General features: G+C 43.7%; 3 protein-coding genes across 6 annotated transcripts in view; 2 read left to right on the top strand and 1 right to left on the bottom strand.

Moving 5' to 3' along the window:
* The window catches only part of ACLY (ATP citrate lyase), a 43,031-nt gene extending 36,017 nt beyond the window's left edge, over positions 1–7,014 (top strand). For all 4 annotated transcript variants that reach the window (XM_021681812.2, XM_021681811.2, XM_021681808.2 and 1 more), the window contains 7 exons: positions 1,584–1,738; positions 3,042–3,192; positions 3,393–3,536; positions 4,507–4,620; positions 4,981–5,063; positions 5,343–5,419; positions 6,017–7,014. In XM_021681812.2, coding sequence (XP_021537487.1) covers positions 1,584–1,738; positions 3,042–3,192; positions 3,393–3,536; positions 4,507–4,620; positions 4,981–5,063; positions 5,343–5,419; positions 6,017–6,111 — 819 coding nt within the window. In that variant the 3' untranslated portion in view covers positions 6,112–7,014. The remainder of the gene's footprint in view (positions 1–1,583; positions 1,739–3,041; positions 3,193–3,392; positions 3,537–4,506; positions 4,621–4,980; positions 5,064–5,342; positions 5,420–6,016) is intronic.
* Positions 1–18,436, bottom strand: part of LOC110573273 (signal transducer and activator of transcription 5B) — an 871,639-nt gene that overhangs the window by 336,951 nt on the left and 516,252 nt on the right. The window lies entirely within an intron of this gene.
* On the top strand, positions 8,135–18,405 carry KLHL11 (kelch like family member 11). Its single transcript, XM_021681710.1, has 2 exons — positions 8,135–8,679; positions 12,933–18,405. Exons 1-2 carry the CDS (start codon positions 8,135–8,137, stop codon positions 14,512–14,514), a joined length of 2,127 nt encoding a protein of 708 aa, XP_021537385.1. The 3' UTR covers positions 14,515–18,405.

The following is an 18,436-nucleotide window of genomic DNA, read 5'->3' as shown; positions in this document are numbered from 1 at the left end:
CAGACGCTCAGCCAACTGAGCCACCCAGGCGCCCCTTAGCCTCACTCATTATAAAAAGGAGCCAAAGGAAAAGCTGTGATACCAATTTTCCCCTTTTGGGTCAACAAAGAAAAAATTCTTCAGTAATATGTTGTGTTTCTGTGGGTGTGAGGAGACTGGTGCGTTTGTCCGTCCATTGGTGGTGGGAGTGGAACCGAGCACAACCTTCCTGAATGGCAGTTGGGGAATGTCAGATTTAAAAGTGTTTGCCCCTGAGGCGCCTGGGTGGCTCAGTCAGTTAAGCGTCTGCCTTCGGCTCAGGTCATGATCCCAGGGTCCTGGGATTGAGTCCCACATGGGGCTCCTTGCTCAGCAGGGAGTCTGCTTCTCCCTCTCCCTCTGCTGCTCCCCCTGCTCGTGCGCTTGTGTGCATGCTCTCTTTCTTGCTAATTAAAAAAAAAAATTCAAAAACTTAAAAAATAAAAAAGTGCTCACCCCTGGGGCACTTGGCTGGTTCAGTTGGGGGAGCATGTGACTCCTGATCTCGGGGTCGTGAGTTCAAGCCCCAGGTTGGGTGTAGAGATTACTACTTAAAAAAAAAAAAAGAGCACTCACACCTGATGGCATATTAATCCCATATCTAGAAAGCTACTTCAGGGAAATGATTATGCATTCACACAAATGTGTTGAAGATTTTTTCCAGTTAATGGTTATCAGTGGAAGAATGGCTCAATTGTATATTAGTTAAAAGGAATGAACTAGATCTATGTATGTGCTGACATTTATGGAGTTCAAGTTCATTGAGTAAATAGGGTATTACGGGACAGTATATCATGATTATGAAAAAATGTATGTACAAAAAACAGTGTTGTGTATTCTCCATGTGTCTTTATATATAAATAAAAGTGGAGAACCAGATAGACGTCCATTAAACTAACAAACATTAAGGCAGAAAGGCATTTTTAAATTAAAATCGATAGGGCTCTTCTCCCCAGTGGTTAGTGCTGAGATTGCAGAGTGTGTGCTCCAGGCTCAGAACACACATTTTTATTTAAAAATTCAAAAAAAAAATTTTTTTTTAATCTGAAAATTGATAGGGGATAATTGGAGAAATGGGCCTAGGCAGAGTTGGCAATGTTGCCCCCATTTTGCCCCAACTCTGGAAGCTAGGAGTTCAACCCAGTCCCTTTTCCTGGGTGAAGGACATCTTGAGGGGATCCCCTATTTCCACAGCCACGTGCCTCCTTACATTTTGGTGGGGGGTTGGCAGCTGAATGTGGGGTGTTAGAAAAATTTCCCTTTAGATTTGTTCTTGCATTTCTTAGCCAGGTGACCTTGGGCTGGTTTCTGAGCTTCGTTCCCTCTCCTTAGGACACATTTGGGGGGTGAAAACGAACCTGTGGATGGGAACTGTGGGTGCCGTGGGCTTGGCATTCCTATTTTCTACAACAAAAACCAGATAATAAAAGGGCTTTTGTACTTCTTTCTTGGGATGAGTTGGTCTGAGTGTAGGGTACTTGGCAGTCAGAATTTAAGACCTACCTGAGACACTCTGGTTCTGTGGTCACATCGTGCTGCTCCCCTCTCCCCCCGACTCTGCTCAGGAGCTGGGCTTGATCCGCAAACCTGCCTCATTCATGACCAGCATCTGTGATGAGCGAGGACAGGAGCTCATCTACGCGGGCATGCCCATCACCGAGGTCTTCAAGGAGGAGATGGGTATTGGCGGGGTCCTTGGCCTCCTGTGGTTCCAGAGAAGGTGAGGTGTGCAGGGCAAAAGATGGCAGGACCCCACCATCTGTGGCTCAGAGTTTAGGGTTTTCCCCTGACCAGGGAGTGGAGGTGGGCAGTCTTGGGGAATATGTCCAGGATCAATCTTTATGGCCACAGATCAATTGCAAGGTCAGAGGAAAGAGATACCGGCTGTTCCTAGGTCTTCCAAGGACAGAAAAGCCAGTCTCGACTAAGAAGTAGAAAGCAATGACCTCATCAGGGATCTTGGATCAGTCCCTGTCCTTGGTGCTCTTAAGGAAAGGAGACAGAGTAAATGTAGGCCTCTTGAGAGAAAGGTCTGGATGGGTCTGGTAGCTCAAAGAGTGCAGGCCTGGCAGAGTTGCTAAACAGGCATGAAGTCCCTTGTACCGGGTCCTCTCTCTTATCAGCCTGAGTGTTAGAAAAAAATTGGTTTCTCTGCAACTCCCAAACTTAGCCCTCCCCTGGGTCTGACAGTGGGGCAAGGGGGCCAGTGAGTACCTGATTCACAGAGCCCTGGTTTGGGGTGGCACTGGGCAGAAGGCCAGGTCAAAGTCTTGGTTTGTGTCATGCCCTGAGCTGCAGAGATGGATCTTGGTCCTGCTATAGGCCCTTCCTGGGAGGAGTTCACAGGTTGTAACACCTAAGCGGGTTTCCCTGTCTGCTCTTGCATCCCCACGTCTCCAGGCTTTGTTCTTAATCATTAGTTGGGGCGTTGGACCCTGCAGAAGACTTGGGGCCTCCTACACGGGGAAGGGGACAGGAGTCTCACTTCTTCCTCTGACACATAGAGGGAAGCCACAAATAGAGGTTACACTCTCTTGCAGTAATTCACGCTGAAAGCCATTGCCTAAAGAAGAGATTTTCAAACCTGGCAGCTAACCCTGTTTTAAAAAGCAGTATTTGTGGGGCAACTGGGTGGCTCGGTTGGTTAAGACGCTGCCTTCAGCTCAGGTCATGATCCCGGGGTCCTGAGATCGAGCCTGGCATTGGGCTCCCTGTTCAGTGGAGAGTCTGCTTCTCCCTCTCCCTCTGCCCCTCCCCCCTACTTGTGCTTGCATTCTCTCTCAGAGGAATAAATTTTTAAAAATCTTTAAAAGCAGTATTTGCTATTGGGAGGTTTTGCCCTGGGATTGCTTGATATAGTATTAGACACGGGTTGTGAAGTTGCTACCCTTCTTGAATGTGAGTGACTTACTGAGGGAGGATGGGAGCAAGTAGGAGCTTGGCTCTTCAGGTCAGCGGAGCTCCTGTCCAGCTGCTCGCCTCTGTCTGACCTTCCTCTTAGTGCCCCTTTCCTCCCCCTCTAGGTTGCCCAAGTATGCCTGCCAGTTCATCGAGATGTGTCTGATGGTGACCGCGGATCACGGGCCAGCTGTGTCTGGGGCTCACAACACCATCATCTGTGCTCGGGCTGGGAAAGACCTGGTTTCCAGCCTCACCTCGGGGCTGCTCACTATTGTGAGTACTGGCATCCTGGGAAGGGAGAACTGCAGGGGATAAATGGCTTTGGCGACATGCACTTGGCTGCCACGGGGTCCTAGAAGGGGCCTTGGAGTGTAAAACCCCATGACAGGGCAATTCGGGGCATACCAAATTGGTCTGCGAAGCTGAAGGAGGCTCTTCCAGCTCAGGGCAACATGGGCTTGCTTGTCCCACAGGGGGACCGGTTTGGGGGTGCCCTGGATGCCGCTGCCAAGATGTTCAGCAAAGCCTTTGACAGTGGTATTATCCCCATGGAGTTTGTGAACAAGATGAAGAAGGAAGGAAAGCTGATCATGGGCATCGGTCACCGAGTGAAATCGGTAAGTTATGGCTCTCCATAAGGACCGATCTGCAGGTGGATGGTGACGAGACAGCATTGTTCTAGTTGGGAACCTAGGCTCCTGGACTCTTAACTCCAAAGCTTTGGCTGTGTTGACAGATGTCAAAGATAAGGCAGCTATTTTTCCATTATAATACAGAATGCCCTTAAACTGCATTAGAATCAGGGACTGTGTTCGTTCTGAGGAACATTCCATCCAGGCTTTGCAGCCACAGTGACCACCTCCCTTAGTGAAGAGACATGCTAGGTCAGTATAGACTCCAGAAAGGGAGGAACCAAAAAGCCTGAGTGTGGCAGCACAGATGTGACATTCTCTCCGAAAGAGGCCCTGTGCTATGGGCTGGAGCAGCGCTGTCTGCCTGAGAGCCGATAGGCGGTGGCTGAGGTCACTGTAGTATTGGAGTTCGCTGGTGCCTAAACTACCTCCCTGCCCCACTGACTCATTATTGCTTAGCGTGGGTCTCTTAACAGATGGTGTAACCCCATGCATGGCAGGTCCAGGGCTTTCCTTAAAATTTCAGGGGTGCTCTGCTGCCCCACACCAATAAGTGCTTGCCAGTTTAGAAATGAAGAACTCTGTCGAACTTTGTTACAGCTTGATGAGGCTGCTGAACTAGTGGGCAGCATGGTTAGAGGCCAGAACCTAAGACTTTTGGTTGGAGAGTAGGTGAGCCCCGGCCCCTTGCTGCTTAAACCGAGGCCTATGGCCTGTGGCGAACGCGGTTAACATCTCCGGGTCTCAGTTCCTTGTTGGTGACATAAAAGACTTCAGAAACCTTAAGCCTCACAGCAGTGTCATCGTCTATGCTGCACGGAATCAGACATGTGGATCAGGTCCCTGAAACACACCTCCCGGATATGGTGCACTCCCATCTGTGGCAGGAGTGCAAACATGTCTCTTAATACCTGTGTTAGGGTAGGTTCCTCTGTAACTTTGGGTCACTTTCTAGATAAACAACCCAGATATGCGAGTGCAGATCCTCAAAGATTACGTCAAACAGCACTTCCCCGCCACCCCTCTGCTTGACTATGCACTGGAAGTCGAGAAGATTACCACCTCAAAGGTAAAAGAGAAAATGTCCCTAATTCCCAAATCATAGCTTGTGGGTGCATTACTTGGGGAAAACAAGAGCCAGCCTACATTTTGATTATGCAGCCAAAATCAAACCTGATTTTCTGGGAAATTCTATTTCTGTTGCACTGCTAAGTTCAACAGATACATACCACATGTCAATTAGGTGCTGGGTCCTCTGCTAGACATTGGGAATTGAACTGACACTTCCTTTCCTAACCAGTTGGGATGTTTTGGTGGGAGGTTTGTAAGTTGTGGTCAGAATTTGTAGTTAGGTTAGTAGTAGTAATTGTGGAAAATTACAAAGAAAAAATGAGAAATAATAAGTGCTTTTAATTTTTTGCCTTCCCAGAAACCAAATCTTATCCTGAATGTAGACGGTTTCATCGGAGTTGCATTTGTAGACATGCTTAGAAACTGTGGGTCCTTTACCCGGTGAGCTGTGCGGCCGTTTTCTTTTTAACAATTATTGATGCTTGTTGTTTCCTTCCAGTTCTAAAAGCAGTGCATGCTCATTACAGAGGATTTAGAAAATATGGAGAGGTATAAAGAAAACAAAAATTATCTCTACTCTTAACCACCCAGAGCACCCTTTCTCTACTTTGAAACCAAAGAGAGCTAGCTTCTCATTCGAGGGCAGAAGTTGTACTGTCTGTGGGGAGGAGGGCAGTCACGTGAGCTGTTTTAAAACCACAGGTTGATTATGTGTTGCAGGGAGGAAGCTGATGAATATATTGACATTGGAGCCCTCAATGGCATCTTTGTGTTGGGAAGGAGTATGGGCTTCATTGGTGAGTTGGTAGTTGTTGTTGTTATTAAGAATTCAGCTTGGGGTCGCCTGGGTGGCTCAGTGGGTTAAGTGTCTGCCTTCGGCTCAGGTCATGATCCCAGGGTCCTGGGATCGAGCCGCATCAGGTCCCCTGCTCAGCGGGGAGCCTGCTTCTCCCTCTGCCCCTCCCCACCACTCTTGCTTGCACTCTCTCTCTCTTGCTCACTCGCTCACTCAAATAAATAAAATCTTTAAAAAAAAAAAAAATTCAGTTTGGTTTCCTCCGATGGTTCAGCTCTAACACTTACCTATGTGGCAAGTTTCTACGTGTCACGTTATCTTCATCATTGTTCCTAATTCTTCCTTTCTTACTTTAAGTCCCCCTTTATCTTTGTTCCTTTGTTCTTGGAAATGACTGACTGCTACCCCAGGAAAACAGAATGAAATCTAACAGTTGCCTTTTACCCAGGCTGCCATACACTTATGCAGTGGATCTGGATTTACTTTCTCATTTTTTTTTGTATTAGAAAGATTTCTCCTCCTTTTCCTCTCCCCCTCACCAGACTTTTAACACACTCACCACCTCTTAATAAAAAGATGCCTTTGCTCTGTATTTCAGGACACTATCTCGATCAGAAGAGGCTGAAGCAGGGGCTGTATCGTCACCCGTGGGATGATATTTCGTATGTTCTTCCGGAACACATGACCATGTAATGAGCCAGGAACCCTGTTGCAGTAAAGTGAAGACAAGAACCCCTCCCCTGGGAAACAAACAGCGTGCAGACAGCTGGTACGGGAGCTTGCTCTAGGATGGGCCTGGAATGTAAACAGCCACTGGTGTCCAGGCACCGAAGACAGCCACGGGCTAACACTGTTCAGTATACACAAAGAAGCTTAGTATTTTTTTTTATAAGCATAGAAATAAAAACCAAGCCAATAAATTGTGACATTTGCTCTGCTACCTGCTGTATTTATTATATGGAACCATCTAAGCACTGTAAGGATAGTGTTTTTCCTCATTGTAGGGTGTTACGATGTTGCTTTCTTTTTTCCATTAGTTAAAAAAAATTTTTTTTCCCCCTTGGAGTAAGGGAATGAAACTTTTAAGATCTCAAGACACTATCAATTAAAAGCATCCCTAATGTCTTATTTTTCCACTTTCCCGTTCTTCCTTGTATAACCCGAAGGCATTGTGTTAATCTGATTTTTAAAGATCTTTTTATGTGTTATGTGTTAAGGGTTTGGTATCTCACTGAAATGTTGTACGTTGCAGACCAAACTCTGCTTATATCAGGGGGATGGGACCATTGCATCCTTAGCCATTGTCACAAAATCCGTGGCGTGGTAATTTAAAATGTAAAGTTGTAACATACATATGTTTAAAACAGAAATGGAAAGCGAAAAGCTGTGAAATGTCTCGTGTCTTTCATTCTCTCTATTTATGCAACTGATTTATCAGTCTGTTACAGAAGTGTGGGTTCAAGGACTCGTCTCCAGCCAGTTTGCATCTGTAATCCACCAAGATTCTGGCAGCTGCCACCTCAGTCTCTTCTCTGTATTATCAGTTTGGTTTCAATAAACTATCCAGTAATAATGAAGACACACTACTGTCTCATGTCCTCCATATCCTTTCCTCTGTATTCCTTTGAACGTATATATACTTACGGTTTTACTGCATGTCATTTTTTTAAATGTTCATCCACCTCTTCATACACACACACAGAAAGAACTAACCAAAACACTAGCTTCAAAGAAAACCCCCTAAGAGGGGTCCTGGCTGGTTCAGTTAGTGGAGCATACGACTTGATCTCAGGGTTATGAGTTTGAGCCCCATCTTGGTTGTAGAGATTACTAAAAAATCAACTAAAAAAAATGGTGAACAAATAAAATTTAAAAACAAAACAAAAACCCTATCTTCTCCCCTAAATCTGTACCTCTCCCTTTCTCAGTGAAGAACCAAAGCTCTACCCAAAGAGAGTCCTCCTTTCTTCCACTTCTCTCTGGTTGCCACTTCCTATGGATTTATCCTTTCATTATCCCTCCGATCCATCCATATCTGGTCTAACGAGTACACCTAGTGCCACTTTTTCATTATTTCTAGAGCCACCAGTGCTATTTTAAAACACGAATCTAACTAAGCCACTCCCTTGCTTAAACCCGCAAAGTGGCTTCTATTGATCTTTTTGACAAGTATGTATGGAACAATAACTGCGGATCAAGCACTACGTAAAACACAAGAATCTCGTTTAATCCTCACAGCGATCTGTGAGGATTAAACATAGACACTATCTCATTTTTAGAAGATAAATACTAAGTAACTTGCTCACCCTCATCTGCTTAGCTCGGTCTCGGTCTCAAACCTTTTCTCTTTTTTAATGTTTACTCCAAATTCATTTTAAATTTTAGGTAAAAGTCCACTGTTGCCACCCGAGACACTAACAATAGCTTGATGGTCCAGGTTGGCTTTTGTTGTACAAAATGACCATGAAGCGCATGCTACTCTAAAGGGAACGAGACAAGCCACTCCCACCGAGACTTGGGTGGGATGTCTGGGGAAGGAGCACCTTCCAGCCCTCTCCAAGGTAGGACGGCTCCGGGTGGGCGCGTGCGCGCGTGCGCACACCAGCGGCGCCCGGCTCCGCCCCGCGCCCACTATTTATTCCCAGAATCCCTCTGTGTCGCACCAGAACGGCTGGATCGTTCCGAGACTGCGGAGGTCGGGCGCGGCGGCGTCAAGATGGCGGCGGCGGCGGTGGCTGCGGCTGCGGCGGCAGCCGCGGCCGCATCTCTTCAGGTGCTAGAGATGGAGAGCATGGAGACGGCCGCCGCCGGCTCGGCAGGGCTGGCCGCCGAAGTCCGAGGCAGCGGCACGGTGGACTTCGGGTCTGGGCCCGGCATATCTGCAATGGAGGCGAGCGGGGGCGATCCGGGCCCGGAGGCCGAGGATTTCGAGTGCAGCTCTCACTGCTCGGAGCTGTCTTGGAGGCAGAACGAGCAGCGGCGCCAGGGCCTCTTCTGCGACATTACCTTATGCTTCGGCGGCGCGGGAGGCCGCGAGTTCCGGGCCCACCGCTCGGTGCTGGCCGCCGCCACCGAGTACTTCACGCCCCTACTCTCGGGCCAGTTCTCGGAGTCCCGCTCGGGCCGAGTGGAGATGCGCAAGTGGAGCTCCGAGCCTGGGCCCGAGCCCGACACGGTGGAAGCCGTTATCGAATACATGTACACCGGGCGCATTCGCGTCAGCACGGGCAGCGTGCACGAGGTGCTGGAGTTGGCCGACAGGTAGGCGGGATGCGGAGGGCCGCGCGCGGGGCGGTGGGGATGCTCGCCCACCGAGGGCCTCATCCAGGGAGGGGGCGGGGGAGGCAGGGAGGCAGTGCGACCCCGAGGAAATGCATTTGTTTGATACTTATTGAGCGCCTGCTGTGTGCTGTGGGGCACCACTGCTCTGGGTACTGAGGATGCAGCCGACCAGTCTGACGAGGGCGCCCTGCTCTTAGATTCCAGGTGGAGGGACAAAGGCAATGAAAAAGAAAGTCTGCGTATAATCAATGCTGTGTTGACATTTAAAAAGGATGAAAGGATAGTGATTGGGTAGAGGAAAGACCTTTCTGAGGAGGTGACGTTTAAACCGACCTCCAAACGGCAAGAAAGACCTACCGTGCAAAGATGGGAAATGAACATTCCAGGCAGATAGCGCAAAGGCCTTCTGGCAGGACCCAGTTTGGCTTAAAGAACTAAAAGAAATATCCAGTGGAGCTGGATCTCGTAGGTGAAGGGTGTGTGAAATGCATTGAAATAAGGAGTTTGATTTTTTTTTTTTTTTTTTTTTACTGTGCGATGGCAAGCTGGGTGAAGAAATCTCCTGATTTAATTATTTTAAAAGCCGATTCTGCTACTGTGAGAAATGGACTGTAAGGGGTAGGAATGGATGCTTCAGAGAATGGTTAGGAGGCAGGCGAATGCCATTTTTAGAGATATGGAGGAGTCTGTTTTGGCAGTATTGTGTTACAGGTACATTATTTTAACAAATACCTATTGAGTGCCTGTGATGCATCAGATCAGACACCGGGTTCTCAGGTGCTGGGAATTCAGTGGTGAACAAAACAGATAAAAGTCCCTTTCCTTGTTGCACTTACCTTGGTAGATGTACAATAAATAAGTAAAATAGCATGTCAGATGATTGTTATAGCTTTGATGAAAAATACAGCATGGTAAGGACATATAGAAAGTGCTGGTGGAGAGGAACTGTGTTTTTTAATTGGGTACATAGAGAATACCTAATGAAGAAGACATTTTGCAGAGAACCTAAGGAGATGAGGTAGAGTATTTCAGGTAGGGAACACAGGTGGAAAGGCCGTGAGGTGGAGCTTATCTGGATGTTAGAGAATAGCAGGATGCCAGTGTGGCTGGATCAAATGGATGCAGGTGGAGAGGGTGGGAGAGGCCCCTCAGGGTGGTGATGGGGATGGATCTAGTTTCCATGGAGCTTGGATTCCAAAGGCTTGCAGCCTGTGGAAGGAGCTCTTACTCTGAATGAGTATGAGATGGGAAGGTTTTGGGGGCAAAGGAATGATGCAATCTGATTTGAAGAATTTTGCTTTAGGAGCAGAGGAACAATGCAGTCTGATTTGAAGAATCTGCTGTGTTGAAAACAGGATGGGGCTTCTGGGCAGAGCAGAGAGATTAGGAGGTTGGAATGGCGGTAGAGGCTTGGCTCGAAGAAAAGTAAAGGTGATTAGCGCTTCAATTCTAGATATGTTTTGAAGGTAGAGGAGACGAATTTGCTGGTGGGTTTGATGTAGAGTATAAGGGAAAAGACTGCTAGTTTTTTGATCCGAGCAATTGGAAAGATAGGGTTATTTATTTATTAAGACGTGGAAGAATGTAGGAAAGCAAGTTTGGGAGGAAGATCAGGAGTTTGGTTTTGGTCCAGGGAATGTCTGAGGAGGCAGTTGGATATAAGAACATTGTGAGCTAGAGATTGGGAGGAATATGGCATATAGATGGTAATTAAAGCCATGGGACTGGATGAAATTACTTAGGAAGAGAGTGTAGACAGAGAAAGGGCAGGATGGAGCCCTGGGGTTCCAAAATGTTAAGGAACCAGCAGAGGAGATGGGTCTCACAGGGTGTAGAGGAGGGAGTAGCCTAATCACGTCAACTCCGTCAACCATAATAGATTGCTGGATTTGGCAGTAATAGAGGTTCTTGATGGCATTAACAAGAGCCATTTAAATTTTTCCTATAAAGAGGGTCAGAATAATGATACACATGGAAATGTTTGGGAAGAGTCAGGGGAGGTCTTTTCCCCCCCCCTCTAAGATAGGAGATGAGCTTGTTTGTGTGCTTGAAAAAAAAAAAAAATCAGTGGAGGAGAAATTGATGTTACAGAAGTAGGGGAATAATTGCAGGAGCAAAGTCCTTAAAACCAAGAAGGGGATAGAATCCATATTTAAAATGGAAAAGTTGGACAGGGAAGGCAGAGTATAGGATAGAGCTGCAAGCAGATTGGGCGATGGGGAGATGGAGTTTCTGCCTGATTTCTGTTTTCTCAAAGCCCAAGGTTGGGTCATTCATTAGAGGGTGAGAAAGGATGGGGGCAGGTACAGATCTGAGAGAGGGATGTTTGTAGAATGAAAATGGGTAGAGAAAGGTCATTGCAATCACTCAAGCTATGTTTGTGTCTGTCGTGTGGGCTTATTTTTCAAATTTGCCCCTGCTTTATAGGGGAATTGGAGGTGATGAGAGAACACCCCAGGCAATTTACTTAAAACTTGTAACTTCTCTCCATCTGTCAGCTGCTTTAGCAGCTGCCTGGTGTTAGACACTGTTCTAAGTGCCTTGCAACCATCACATCTAATCTTACCCATCAGCTCTGAGGCAGCGTCCCTCTCCCTACCACCCATATACTGTCTGTTGATCATACCTTCCTTCAAGGGTACTTATAAGGAAATAATAGGAAGTGTCCAGCACACTGCCCAGCACACGGCAAATGCCTAGTGTATGATAGCTGTTGTTTTCATAGAGCAGTGCTTCCAAACACCCTATCCAAGGGAATATGAGTCAGTGAGTTTAGGTGGGCAGACAACTTCTGGTCAGCTACATGCCAAACCACTTTCATATGTTTGTTATTGTTGTTTGAGTTTGCCTTGCCACCCCTGCTTTAATGAGAACCCAACTCAGGCTGCACCCGCCCAGCACCATCTCCTGCCCCCATCATCTGCCACCCAAGGAGAAAACTGGTGAAGAGGCGATTAAAACCTCTGACACGAGGCTTCCACTGCTGTTCCTTCTGATATTTGAGCAGACATAGCCTCCCAGGAGCCACAGTTCTTGGAGCATCTAGTCGAGGCTTAATAAAGTCTCTTCCCTGAGATCCTTCCTCATTGAAGAAAAGGCTGGTGGTTGACAGAGGATTAGGACAGGAATGGCATAGACAAATTGGGATTGGGATTTGCCTTTGCCAATAAAAATAAAGTGTGGGACTATTGTATTTTATTTTTTTATTTTAAGTTTTTTATTTTAATTCCAGTATAGTTAACATACAGTGTTATATTAGTTTCAAGTGTACTACATAGTAATTCAACAATTCTTTTTTTTTTTTTTTTAAGATTTTTTTATTTATTTATTTGACAGAGACACAGCGAGAGAGGGAACACAAGCAGGGGGAGTGGGAGAGGGAGAAGCAGGCTTCCCGCTGAGCAGAGAGCCCGATGTGGGGCTCGATCCCAGGATCCCGGGATCATGCCCTGAGCCGAAGGCAGACGCTTAACGACTGAGCCATCCAGGCGCCCCAGTAATTCAACAATTCTATACATTACCCAGTGCTCACCATGATAAGTGCACTCCCCAATCCCCATCACCCATTTCAACCTCCCTCCTCCCCTTTGGTAGCCATCAGTTCTCTATAGTTAAGAGTCTGTTTCTTGGTTTGTCTCTCTTTTTTTCCTTTGCATGTTTGTTTTGTTTCTTAAATTCCACATATGAGTGAGATCATATGTATTTGTCTTTGACTCTTGTACTTTATTAAAGGATATATTTCAGGAAACCTTACATTATGAAGAACTCTCCATTGTGTGTGTGTTGTATGTATCATGTATAACTATATATAAACTATATAATACAAATAATTTAAAATATATCCTGTATAAAGATGACTTTATGCTTTTAAATATACTTTTCAGCATAATCCTTTTTAATTTGGGGGGATTTGCCTTTTTTCAGATGTTAGGCATAAAGTGAGATGAAGCTTACTATTTTATTTTATTTTTTTTTAAGATTTTATTTATTTATTCATGAGAGAGAGAGAGAGAGAGGTAGAGGGAGAAGCAGACTTCTCGCAGAGCGGGGAGCCCGATGCAGGACTCGATCCCAGGACTCCGGGACCATGACCTGAGCCGAAGGCAGACGCTTAACCATCTGAGCCACCCAGGCACCCGAAGCTTACTATTTTAATTTGTATAATTCAGATGTTCTTAAAATGCAACCACAAAAAATATGCACATTTGAAAATTTCTTTTTCTTGATTTTAGGTTCCTTTTAATTCGTTTAAAAGAATTTTGTGGAGAATTTCTCAAGAAAAAACTTCATCTCTCTAATTGTGTGGCCATTCATAGCTTAGCTCACATGTATACCTTGAGCCAACTTGCTCTGAAAGCTGCCGATATGATACGGAGAAATTTCCACAAAGTAATTCAGGATGAAGAATTTTATACCTTACCTTTCCATCTCATTCGAGACTGGTTGTCAGACTTGGAAATTACGGTGGATTCCGAAGAGGTTCTCTTTGAAACAGTTTTGAAGTGGGTTCAGAGGAATGCTGAGGAGAGAGAAAGATACTTTGAAGAACTTTTTAAATTGCTCAGATTGTCCCAGATGAAACCTACTTACCTTACTCGGCATGTCAAACCAGAGAGGCTGGTGGCCAATAACGAAGTTTGCGTCAAGTTAGTGGCCGATGCAGTAGAGAGGCATGCTCTGAGGGCTGAAAACATACAGTCTGGCACCTTCCAGCATCCCGCCTCTCATGTCTCCTTATTACCTCGCTATGGGCAAAACATGGACGTGATCATGGTTATTGGAGGCGTGTCAGAAGGAGGGGATTATTTAAGTGAATGTGTGGGATATTTTGTCGATGAGGACAGATGGGTAAACCTGCCCCATATTCATAATCACCTTGATGGACATGCTGTTGCAGTAACAGAGTCCTATGTGTATGTTGCTGGATCAATGGAACCAGGGTTTGCTAAAACTGTGGAAAGATACAACCCAAATTTGAATACATGGGAACATGTTTGTAGTCTGATGACAAGGAAGCATTCTTTTGGGTTAACAGAAGTCAAAGGGAAGCTCTACAGCATTGGAGGACATGGCAACTTTAGTCCTGGCTTCAAAGATGTGACTGTTTATAATCCTGAGCTTGATAAATGGCACAACTTGGAATCGGCACCAAAGATTCTTCGAGATGTCAAAGCGCTAGCCATTGAAGACCGGTTTGTGTACATTGCTGCCCGCACTCCTGTGGACCGGGACACGGAAGACGGATTAAAGGCTGTAATTACTTGCTATGATACGGAGACTCGACAGTGGCAAGATGTGGAATCTTTGCCACTTATTGACAATTACTGCTTTTTCCAAATGTCCGTGGTCAATTCAAACTTTTATCAGACAGCATCATGCTGTCCTAAGAGTTATTCTTTAGAAAATGAAGAGGCAGTAAGAAAAATTGCCAGCCAAGTTTCCGACGAGATCCTTGAAAGCTTACCTCCAGAAGTCCTAAGCATCGAAGGAGCAGCCATCTGCTATTACAAAGATGATGTTTTCATTATTGGAGGCTGGAAAAACAGTGACGATATTGACAAACAGTATCGGAAAGAAGCCTACCGGTATTGTGCGGAAAGAAAGCGGTGGATGCTTCTTCCCCCCATGCCACAGCCACGTTGTAGAGCCACTGCTTGCCATGTGAGAATCCCATACCGGTACTTGCATGGCACCCAGAGATATCCTATGCCTCAAAACTTAATGTGGCAGAAGGACCGGATCAGACAGATGCAAGAAATACATCGGCACGCCCTAAACATGCGACGAGTGCCGAGCTCTCAGATTGAATGCTAGGTTCTCTGATAGGTGCAGCTTCAAACAGTTGTACCTGTTTCGTGAGGCTGAGGATACCCAGACTGTTACTTGAGAAAGTATGTCGATAACTTATTTTCTACCTAAACTGTTTATTGCCCCATATAAAGGAAATAGAGTTAAAAAAACTGAAGAATGGGAAACTCGATTTACTATGTGGTAACTTTTGTTGGTTTGTAGTCTTTTTATGTCTTTGGTTTGTGTGGATGTGCCAGCTAAATGAGATCTTATTAATGACAAGTGGAAAACCCAGGGATAGTCACTTGGCTGTTTTTCCGCCAACAAGTTAAAACTCCTTTGTCTTAGGGACTTAACTGTTTTGAACATGCTTTAAGCAACAGTTTATTTGCACATATACTTTGATATTCCTTTTGATTTTCTCCTGAATGGCTGGTTTTGAAAAGGGCAGAATTTATGCATTGAGCCCTCATCTGCAGGAAGTATGTGCAGTAGTGACACTGAGATTTGAAGGGAAAAGCACAATATTTCAGCGAGATGATTTCAGAATATTTGCATTGATATTTTGTTGTATGTGCTTATCTAGAATTTCTGTTTTGCTTCTCTCTAGAAGAGATGACTGATGAGAAATTTGTGATTGGCTCACTGATTTTTGAATATTTTTCATTTCTTCAGCAACTGTTGGAAACTTGGAGCCATCGTTCTGAGATGATGGTGGTTGACAAGAGTATTGATCTTTGGCTGATTGATTTAATATAGAGGAAGGTATATATGCGAAATTTGTTTCTCTAAGAAGAAAAGTATTGTTAGTGTAGACTGAGCAATCGGCATTAAAACATTTAAACACTTTTTTCAGGAGTTGCAGGCTTACTTGAGGATAAATTACTGAGTGTGTAAATAATGCCTATGACAATCGACACTCAGTGCCTTCAGTTTTAAATTTTGCTCTAATGTATATTGTATAGAATCCTCATTCCTTTCTAAAAGAAACTTGTTCCAAAATGGGAAGGAAAGTGACAATTTAGAGAAATGTTGCTAAAGGGAAGCCTTATTGTTTCTCAGCCCTGGTTGTTCTACTATTTTATCCAGTTGCCCTAGGCTTTTATTGGAACTTTGAGCCTAGAATACCAAATTTAGGTACACAATTATGGCTCTTAAAAATGTATTGCTTTAGTTACCTTTTATTTATTTTATGCATTCTTCTGATTCTCTAACACACTCCCAAACTTTATACGAATTAGCACTCAGCTTAGAGGACTCCTGCCCTAATGGCTTGCAGAAGGGGTCCATTATATGTTTCTTGTTTCTTTCAGAATGTCTATCTCCTTAGACATTCCAGAATATTGTTCTAGAAGTTGAATTCCAAGTGCAGTGATTATTTTTTTCCCTAGTCCATTATAATTAACCTCCTTATTGTATCAAACATCAAAAGAGAAAAAGCACAACTAGAAATTTTGGCTCTCAATTTGCTGCAAGACTATTAATATTTAGCCCTTGGACTCTATACCAAGAACTTCCCTGAAATTTCTAAATTAGTATCCCTGCCTAGGACAAAGTTTGTCAATAAATGTGTTGGAAATCTGCTTTAAAACCATTTCATTTAGATTGGGGTGGGGGTAGTAAACTTCAAGTCTTGTTTCTGTATGAGGACATACTATCCTGTGCCATCTCTACTGTTTTATCAATTTCCGTTTGTAGTTATTTTAAAAAAAGCCATTTCTGAGAAGTGCTAATTTTGAGTTGAGGTCTATGCAAGTGAGACAGAAAAGCTCATTGAGTGATGTTCTCCTCTCTGATAGACTACGCTGGCTAGCAAACTTCCTTTTCTTGGTGGTGGTGAAATAATTTAGTAGCTCACTACAATGGCAGTTTCTCTCTAGAAGGTGTGATGTAAAGTTTTGGGATCTTAGCGTTGTCTTCTGAGACCGTTGTTACCAAGTTATTTGGGGGGTGGTCTTTTTTCACGTATGTGGCAAGTTCTAACTCCTCTAAGATTTAGGTATAATCTGGTTTTGAAAACTTGATTGAAACTGTTGTTTTTTTTTTAACTCAGCAGGCAACCTAGGCCATGGCTGAAAAGAAGGGGTAAGTCCTTCCTTGCATGATGTGTGCAGGTTTTCCTGACGACTGAATTTCTAATTTTCATATTTGAATTCACACATGTGTGACTTCACATCAATAACTTGTGTTTCTGAAATATCCTAACTAACTTGTTAATAAGGAAGGAAACCAGATTTGCTTAAATCTGTTCAAGGCTGACATTCTGAAATCTAAACTGGAAATAACTTCCAGAGTATTTAGAAAGGTTCTGACTATGTTAACCAGCCTAAAATGGCTCTTTGGGAAAGAAATTTCCATTTTGATGAAAACTTAGAGTGTGTTTGGTAATTTAAGCAGTTAAAAATATAGCTTTAAAAAGGACAGCTTAACATATATTCAAGCAGACCTTTTGTTCTTGTTGTTGCTTTTGGTTTTGTTTTGTGGAAGGAAAAGAGAGGAATTGATTATACCAAAAAATAATACCTATACATAATTTTGAGTGCTATTTATATCTTAGAATGGATATCCTTTACACCTACCCCACCATGGCTTTAAAAAAACAAACCTGTGGTATCTATTGAGAATGTCAGTCATGAGCTTAGTGTTTAAGTAATACATTTCACTTGCAGTTGTTTGCATGATTAGTCTTGTATATCTTGATATCCAACTTTGCTTTTGCTGTGCTAATTCAAAGATATTTTACTAAGGAAAAAATCTCAATTCATTGATACCAGTTTTGTTTTGATCACTTAGTTTTATATAGTATTGTTGGGACCAAAAACTTTTAAAACACTAATATATATAAAAACACAGGTTTGAAGCTGGAAAGGTAGTGTTTATCAAAGATTTGTGTGCTTTTGTTTTTTAAACTCTTCAGGTCGCTGGTAAGGCAGTTTCTAGGGCACACTTTTTTCTTTGTTTCTTGACTAGTGTAGCATGTGGTATGTTTAAATACTTCATTCTCTGCTTCATAATCCTAATAAGACACTATTCTATAGGTAGACAAGTAAGCTAAATTGTATATTTTAGTTACTTGGCCTAATCAAGCATAACTAAAGGGACTTTTTTTGTACTTTCGTCAAATTAAGCTTAAATAAAGAGGGTATGTTGGCCACACTTCCTGTCTTTTGAAAGTTCACAGAATTGTGAAGCAAGTTCCCGGCCTCCACTAGAAAAATAGGGTATTTATAGGTTGTCATTTAACTGTAGAATATTTGAGAAACAGTTCAGTCTCTCCTTTAATTGTCAAACATTTTGGCACGGTCCATCACTCCAGTTTGTTGCTTTCTTGAGAATAGTCCATTTTTGTTGCTGTTAAAATGCCTACATAACGTGTTCTGGTCCTTGGAAACAAAACAGCTCATAGTTGAGTGAGTAATACAGTAACAATAACATAATATAGTAGTCATCTTGCTTCAAGGAATTTAATTAGACAGCCAAATAACGGCTTTGTTGATTACCTTGGTAGGGCTTTTGTCTTACTCTCTGAGCATCATTACGAATGTCTGACATTGAAGCACATACAGTAGAGCACTTGTTAACTTAATCCTCCTGCATAATGCACTTGTGAAAAATTAAGCTTGTTAGATGTTTGAAGATTATGATCTATGTGCTAGGGCTCATTGAGTTATTTGTAAAATACATATTTAGTTCAAGTTGATACATGGTGGGTTTTTTGGGCTATCAGTATCCAAGCCCCTACTCTACTGAAAGTATAATCTTGGCTCTCTCCCTTTAAGTCAGAGGAGATGTAGAATTTAGGATGCTTTGAGACATTACATTGTAAAATAGCTTGTTTTATGTTCCTAAAGCTATCTTGTTTTGTGTTGAAGCTATTAATTGTCTCAATGTAAGTTTTAAATAAACCTATTTCTTTAGAGCTGGTTTGTACTGTGTGATTTTTCTT

The sequence above is a fragment of the Neomonachus schauinslandi genome, chromosome 15 (assembly GCF_002201575.2).
Source record: "Neomonachus schauinslandi chromosome 15, ASM220157v2, whole genome shotgun sequence".
Lineage (NCBI taxonomy): Eukaryota > Metazoa > Chordata > Mammalia > Carnivora > Phocidae > Neomonachus > Neomonachus schauinslandi.
Note: the sequence above shows the minus strand (reverse complement) of the source record. Positions and strands in the feature narration are given on the sequence as shown.

Excerpts from the sequence above, each read along its gene's own strand:
- KLHL11 (XM_021681710.1), top strand. The coding sequence starts at position 8,135 with ATGGCGGCGGCGGCGGTGGCTGCGGCTGCGGCGGCAGCCGCGGCCGCA. Across the intron at positions 8,680-12,932 it reads GTGCTGGAGTTGGCCGACAG|GTTCCTTTTAATTCGTTTAA; the intron begins GTAGGCGGGATG and ends TCTTGATTTTAG.